The 8,112-nt window shown below is 42.5% G+C and overlaps 1 protein-coding gene across 1 annotated transcript; it reads right to left on the bottom strand.

Annotated features, from left to right (window-relative positions):
- Positions 1 to 2,589: 2,589 nt before the first annotated feature.
- Positions 2,590 to 3,525, bottom strand: LOC138452744 (olfactory receptor 2B6-like). The gene has a single exon (XM_069605093.1). It carries the CDS (start codon positions 3,523 to 3,525, stop codon positions 2,590 to 2,592), a length of 936 nt encoding a protein of 311 aa, XP_069461194.1.
- Between the last annotated feature and the right edge of the window lie 4,587 nt (positions 3,526 to 8,112).

Below are 8,112 nucleotides of genomic sequence, written 5' to 3'. Positions count from 1 at the left end.
TTCCGCCCACTTTAGCAGACTCCTTGACTTCAACACACGGTGTGCGTCATTTCCCCTGAAGTGCCCCGGGGGCCCCATCTTCTCTTTTGCGCTCACCGGTTTGTTTGGGCTGCTCTGGTATTTTTCGAATCGCCCTGTGGTTGCTGTGGCATTCCGCCCCTTCTCTGCTTCTCGCTCTGTCTTGTGCATCTCCTGGCAGTGTAGGTTTCCTGGTTGTAGTAATCTTCATTGCTCCAGCCTTCTTTCTCGTCTCAGTACTTTGGTATCATTTGTCATAAGGAACTCTCATGTCAGTGTAAGAGGACTGGATGGGTTCAATACCACAATAAGCTATAACAGTTGTCACCCTGGGAGGGTGGGATTATACCCATAATGGAAAGGTGGGTGCTATGTTTCTTGCAAACAGTCTCTCTGCCTCTCTTGAAGGTCCTCTACCCCTATATGATCCTTCCTTGGGCAGCCACCCTCAGGGTCAAGATCAGGTAGCGGCTGACCTTCCCTGGCCAAATGGGAAGAGAATTTCCCCACAATTGTATATTTACTGCTTTTTTCTTTCCACTGTTATTTATTCCCCTTGCTCCCTCCCCACTTTTGTCTGGTGGCACCCGGAAACACCATTCTGTTCTATAGGCGGCTAATAAATGTTCAATAAATAAATAAATACATGATATCACTGGATTCATGACATTACACATTTCATGTAGGCCTCCTATTGGCACTTATCACAGGTGCTCACTGAGTCCTAAAAGCCTGTATCCCAAGCCTGTATCCCATGGCGGCCACCAGATGTTGAGGTGATTTATATTATGACTTCTTTCTAGTCCCAGGTATTCACCTTGCTTGCTTTACAGGCTTTTGCTTCAGAGTTAGTCTAACTCTCCATCTCAGAAAATGTATGGTGGTTTAAAGATAGAGCAAACACTTTTAATAACCACACAGTATGGAAATGTCCATGCAGTTTACATGTAAACATACCCATTTCAAATAAAACTGCAAATTAATATCACACATAGCAATATCATAGTTAACTAACTTTTAGGAATCTTAGAAAAACACAGAGTAGTGGCCTTTTAGCGAGGGACACATGCCTCAGCAGTTACTTGAACCCTCAGCACAATGTTCTTCTATGGCCCCGAATGGAAAGTCAATGACCTAATGTTATTGGGACTATGTGTATCACCCGAATTATGGACCAGGGCCTCCTTCTCATGTTGACTCCGACCCACCAAATACATCCTGTGAAATGCCTCTCCCTCCCGCCCTTCATCAAATCTCCTTCACTGACTTTCTTTCTACTCCAATTGCATAGAGAGTGTGCCCAAAATTGGCATACATGCAAACTCTCCCGATTTAATTTTTTTAAATCGGATATATAATTTACTTTTTCCCTCCTAAAATATTTCTAACCCCAATTCAATCCAATGGGAAAATGTAATTCTCCTGATCTTTGTGACAAACTCCTCATCCCTGCTGAGGCAAAAAGTTGGCATGTATGACATTTTTAGTTACTCATAGTATGACAAGTTACATGGGAAATTATAGCACAAAAAAATGACATTACTTGTAATGAATTCAAACTGTTACTAAATGAGCTTCCCGTCCGGCCACTGTCAGCTCTTCCTCCTTCGGCTCCGTCTTATGAAGAAGGAGTCATTTCCTTTCCTTTAGAAAGAGATCTCTCTCGGTTTACGTGGTCGCCATGTTAACACTGTTTCTTTTCTTTTTGACAGACGCTCACCTTTGGAGGGATTTGTATTTGGAGCGTGAACCTATTTTCCATAGAGAAATCCCGGAACTACTGAATGTTCAGGACCTCAAACTCTTGAAGCCCAACATGGCAGCCTATCCTGACTTTTTAATAATAGAGACTTTTAGGCCTCATCAAGAGTTCGGCCGCATCTCTGTGTAAGCGGAATTAGCGTTTCCTGCCAGGTTGTGCGGCGTGATAGCCAATCACAACTTGGCTTGAACATGCGCCCCACTCTGGCGGTAACTCCAATAGCCACCCGGCGGAAACTGCGCTGTAGCAAGGCACACCGCCAAAACATTGGTGCTAATACGCTACCGGCCGCGTCCCTGGTGCTATTAGCGGTGGCGGAAATAGTGCGGGCTGTAATAACGCTGGCTGTTTTACAGTCGGCGGAATTTGCACCGGCTTGATTGGTATTGGCAGCCACTTTTAGGGCTTAACGCCCAACTCATGATGAGGCCTGTGTGTCTTCAACTTGGTTTCCGGGTTGGAATGCTCATTATAATAATTATTATAATAATTCGCTATTTTTATAGTGCGTTTTTGCAAAGTGCTTAACCTAGCACATATTTACATAGATTATTCATTATATCCCGTCATTATTATATCCCACTACAGCAGTCTTACTGCTATAATATGCACAACTGCATCAAGGTTGTCCCGGCCCAACACACACCGTCGCTGAGTGGAGTTGGCTCATGTCATGAACTCTTTTGCTCGGTAGCAGTAACATTCTTCACAACCCATATGATTTGGGCTACACACTGCAACTGGCCCACACCTCATTCTGAGCATTGTGTTGTTGTGTGGGGTGATTCTGTGCATTGCGTTATTATTGACTAATGAACTAATCTCCTCTTCATGAGGTTCTGAAGACCGGTCGTCATCTCCTTGTTCCTCAGACTGTAGATAATGGGGTTCCACAATGGGGGCCCCACCGTGTAAAACACAGCAACCATTTTCTCCTGATTTTCTGAGTGTTTTGGCACCGGTTTCATATAAATGAAGATCGCAGTCCCATAAATTACGGAAACATTGATCAGGTGGGAGGCACAAGTGGAGAAGGCTTTGGATCTGCCCTCACCGGAGCGGATTCTCAGGATAGCTGAAAGGATGTAGACGTAGGAGATGAGAATGGCGATCACGGGCAACAGAAGCGCAAATATTGCAGATAAGATAATCATCAATTCTATGGTGAAGGTGTCCACACATGCCAATTTGACAAGAGTCGTAGCTTCACAAAAGAAATGGTTAATAACATTGTGATCACATAAGGGCAATTTCAGTGCCATAACTATCACTGGGAGTGGCAGCAGTAGGGCAGTCAACCAAGAGGTGGCCACCATTTTGATGCACGTTGATGCATTCATTAAGTTTGAATAATGCAACGGGAAGCAAATGGCGACATAGCGATCAAATGCAATGAATGACAGGAGGAAATTCTCTGTAATCGACAGGAGCAAGTAAGTGAAGATTTGAACTGCACATCCAGAGAAGCTGATGATCCACCTGTCCATCAAGAGGTGCACCAACATGTTTGGGAGAAAAACAGATGCATACAGAATATCCAGCACAGAAAGGTTGATGAGGAAGAAGTACATAGGAGAATGAAGACGAGGCTCGTGGACGCATACAGTGATCAGGACGAGGTTTTCACTGATAGTGACCAGGTATATCACCAGGAATATCGCAAAGAGAGCTACCTTCACCTGTGGCTTGTCCGAAAGTCCCAAAAGAATGAACTCAGTCACCACACTTCCGTTCCATTTCTCCATTGTGGCTTCTCCCTCCTATCTGTATCAAGAAAAAACAAGACATTAATAAGATTTGATAAAGGGTTGGAGGGAGAGGCATTTGACGCTAAGTATTTAGTGGGTCAGAGTCAGCATGAGAAGAAAATCGTGGTCCATAATATCAATGTGCTTTCTTGTTATTGGTGTTAGCACATATGGTGATGCTTAAGCTCCACCTTGTGCCAGAGAGAGAGTACAGAGAAGTGAAAACTTAAGAAGCAAAATATGTAGTTGGCATTCCACCGGGCAATGCTCTTGGCATGCATTAGATGCATCACAGATCATTATTTTTCTGTCCTGTCACTCACCATTGTTCCTTCTAAAGGCATGTCTCAGCACAGACAAAGAGTAAATAGAAGGAAACAGCAGAGCCCTTAACTTAATCGAGTCTGAGACATGGACCTAGTCCCTTTTACTCTCTCCTCTTCCTCATCCCTCTTTCAAGTCCTTCTTCAACATCACACTTTATCTTCATCGTCCAATTTCCTAGTCCCTCATCCAAGTCCCAATTCCTCACCCCAATTCCCAATTCAATACCTCTTCCACTTCTTCATTGTACACCCTCTTCCTTTTCCCACTGCTGGTTTCTCTTACTCTTCCCACATTCATTTTTTCGCCCTACTCCCTCCTACTTTTACTAGTCCTAGTCACTGTCTCTCTTCTTCGTCCCTCTTCCTCTTCTTCATTGAAGTCCCTCTCAACATTCTAGTCTTTCTTCCTAGTTCCCCTTCCTAGCCGTTCAACCTAGTCCCTCTCCTTCATCCTACTCTGTTTTCATCTTCTTAGTTTCCTATTCTCTTCCTCATCCAAGTTCGTCTTGTTAGTCACTCTTCCTCTTACTGGTACCACTTCCTCAAACTAGTGCCTCTGTCTAGTCCAATTTCCTCATCCTAATCCTTCTTACTCTTCATTGTCCAAGTCACTTTGCTCTTCCTCGCCCCTCCTCCTCTCACTCATCCTTGCTCCTCATTCTAGTCATTCTTCCTATTTCTCACCCTTGCTCCTGTTCCTAGTCCCTCATCCAAGTCCCACTTCTTTGTTCTTCCTTGTTACTTATCCTAATCCCTCATCCTCATCCTAGTCCATTGTCCTATTCCCGCTTTATCATCCTAGTCAATCTTTATTGTCTCCTCTTCATCACAGTCTTGCTTCCTCATCCTAGTCCCTTTTCCTATAGCCATGTCATAATCCATCTTTATCATTTTTGTCCCCTTTTCCTATTCTGGTTACTCTTCCTCTTACTTGTCTTAGATGCTCTTTCCCTTCACCATCATCTTAATCCCTCATTATTCTTCCCTGTACCTCAACCTAGTCATATTCCTAATTGCTCTTCATTGTTCTAGCCCCTCAGCCTTGCCCTGGTCCCTCTTCTTCATCCTTCTTTCTAATCCCCTATCTATCTTCTGAATACTGTTCCTCTTCCTAGTTCCTCATCCATGTTACTTGACCTAGTATAACTTCCACTTCCTCTTCCTTCTTCATTTTTCATTCTTTTTCATCTCTTGTTCCTCTTCCTCATCCTACCTCCTGTTCCTTGTCCTTCGCCATCTTGCCCATCTCATTCTGTCTTCCTCTCCTTAGTCCCTCTTCCAGCTGCCTTATCCTAGTCACTCTTGCTCATTTGTGTTTCTTTTTCCCATTCTAATTCCTCCACCTAGTCCCTTGACGTAGTTGCTTTTCCACTTCCTTTTCCGTTGTAGCTCTTTCTTCTTCCTACTCCCTCTTCCTCATTCTCCTCTACCTTCCTCATTATAGGCGCACATTCTATTCTGTATCCCTCAACCTAGTACCCCCTAATTCATCGCCCTCTCTCGCTTCATCATTCTAATGCATCTTCCTCTGTCTTGTCCCTCTTCCCCATCCTTATCCCCCTTCTTGTCTCCTAGTTCTATTTCCTTGTCCTAGTTTCTCTTCCTAGAAATAATCCCAATTCCTAATCCCACTTCCTCATCTGTATCATAGTCCCTCCTTCTCATACTAGCCCTTTGTCCTGATCCTTCATATTAGTACATCTTCATAATTCCACTTTCTACTCCCACTTTCTACTCACTCTTCCTCTTCCTCGTCCCTCTGATATGTTCCAGCCATTGTCCTATTCCTCCCCCTCTTCAGTCTTTGTTTCACATCCCACATCTTCAATATAGTCCCACTTCCTTGCCCATAATCGTAGTTATTCTTCCTCCTTCTCTTACTTATTCTAGTCTCTCCTACTAGTCCCTCCTTTCAGTCCCTTGTGCTATTCCCTCTTACTTGTTTCAGTGCCTTTTCCTCAGCCTAGTCCCTCTTCTAAATCCCACATACTAGTCCTTCATTCAAATCTCTCTTTCTCAAACGAATCCCTCTTTTTCATCATCAACCTAGTCCCTCATTCCTATTCCCTCTTCCTTACACGAATCCCTCTTCTCATCCCTTTTCCACTGCAAGTTCCTTGTCCTAGTCCCTCTTCCTCATCCCTCCTCCTCGCCCAAGGCCTGCACCCTAGACCTTTCCCTTGTTCCTCTTCCTAGTCTCTGTTCTCTTCCTTGTTCCAGTCCCTATTCCTAGCCTCTCCTCCCCATAGTGTTTCTTCCACCTCTTCTTCTTCCTTGTTCTCCTCCCTCTCCTACTCATTCTAGTAACTCTTCCCCATTCTACTCTTTCACCCTTGTCCTAGTTGGTCTTCCTCTTCCCTCTTACTTTTTCTAATCTCTCGCTCTAGTCCTTCATACTAGTCCCTCTTCCCCATTCACATCCCATGCTCCCTTCCTCATCCTAATCCCTTCTCCTATTCCTTATTTCCCTTCCTTGTCCTTCTCCCCTTCCTCTTACCTCATCAGAGTCGCCCTTCTTTGTTCAAGTTTAAACTTCCTCATCCTGCTTCCTCTTCTGCATCCTAATCCCTCTTATTAGCTCCCCTGCTTCACACAACAGGTATTGTTTTGTTTATGGTGTAGGAGACCCCTGTTCATTTGAACCCAACTTTGTTTAGAAAATAATATTGGGGGTGTATTCTTTCAGAGACCATCACATGTGATTCTTACACACCCAAGAATGGGATTTGTTCGGGCCTGTAACTGTGCCCTGGGCCAATACCTGACCTGGTAATCCATCAGGGATTATTTAATATATGTAGCATCTGTGAATTCATGAATTCATGTAGGAGATTTGCAACCAATATAGCTTTTTGAAAAAGGTGACTTGGCAAATGGGTCATGTATTGCATTTTGCCAAAATGTCAATAATTCTCATGTCAAGGCTAATCATAGTTTTTGTGTTCCTGGTAGCATTAGTACATCTCAGAACCCACTGGTGGTGTAGATGGAGGGTCCCCCCATATGTATGTAGCCTCCATACATAGAGATTGAATTTTTTTAACTTGTACATTTCAGTGTGAGACCTTATTGGTCAGCTCACTTTTCAAAACTGATTCTGAATTCGACACCTGGACACACCGGCAGTACACATTAACTGACCATATTTAACCTTAACTGAACATCCTAACACATGTATTTAGCAAGTGTGAGCTTATGCAGGAGATTTCAAAAGCAACATGTGTGCTTAAAAAAAGTGTCTTCTAAACTAACGGGTCACACGTGGCACATTTGCTAAAATATCACCAACCTCCTATCAAGGCTAGATATACTGTTTTTGTTTCTGAGACATTATCACATCTATTAACCCACAGGTAGAGATGATGGACTACACTGGATGGGTAGGTAAACTTTTCTTAAAAAATGAAAAAAAATGTTTGTGTTGTTAGTTCATTTTGGAAAAGCAGCACATGTGATGCCGAAACATAACTCAGAAACAAACATCCCGAACCCCAAACTCCCCGAAAACTACTGTCAAATCACTATGCTGCCATGCCTCGCCAAAATAACATCACATTTCACAATTATAGAAAAGGTCGCAGTTTAAGAAAAGGCAATCAAAAGATAAAAAACCTTTTAATGGGGTAGAAAAAAACAGAAAAAGTCAGAAAAAGTTGTGAATTTTCTCTATTGTCTGTTGTTTTAATCTAACACCGTTAAATACATCTTTCCTTCTCAAAAACCCATCATCAATTCCTGTTTCATCAAGCTACACAAGACTTTTTGATACCAGTCTTACAAGATCGTCGACATGTTTTGGCCACATTTTTTTAATGAGACAAATATCTCTAGAGTTTTTTCCAGATTCTTCGACTGGTCTTCTTCAGGACAAAATTATTTCATGTGTTATTGCATTTGTTGTCTATACCCCTAGGGTATAGGTTTGATTGCACTACAAATAACAGTAAAAACAAAATGTCACAACTTTGTGGTTCATGGCGTGATTTATTTTTCAACACAAAAAAAACATATTACCATAACATGCACTCAATGGCAACACCAGTCTAAACTTTTCTATAACACACGGACATCTGAACCTTTATATTCATTTTAAGGTTTTCAGAGGTTATTGTAGCCTCTATATTATTAATAAACTTAATCTGTTTTTGCCACCACCATTTCATTTGGTAGGCCATAAATTGCCTGGATCTTCAAAAGAAATGTTGTTCCATATTTAGACAAATAGTACATTTTCCTCATATTGTTACCTTAAATGATT

This window comes from Ambystoma mexicanum, chromosome 4p (genome assembly GCF_040938575.1).
Source record: "Ambystoma mexicanum isolate Mex_15411 chromosome 4p, UKY_AmexF1_1, whole genome shotgun sequence".
Lineage (NCBI taxonomy): Eukaryota > Metazoa > Chordata > Amphibia > Caudata > Ambystomatidae > Ambystoma > Ambystoma mexicanum.
The sequence above is the reverse complement of the archived record's forward strand: the minus strand, read 5'-3'. Positions and strand labels throughout refer to the sequence as shown.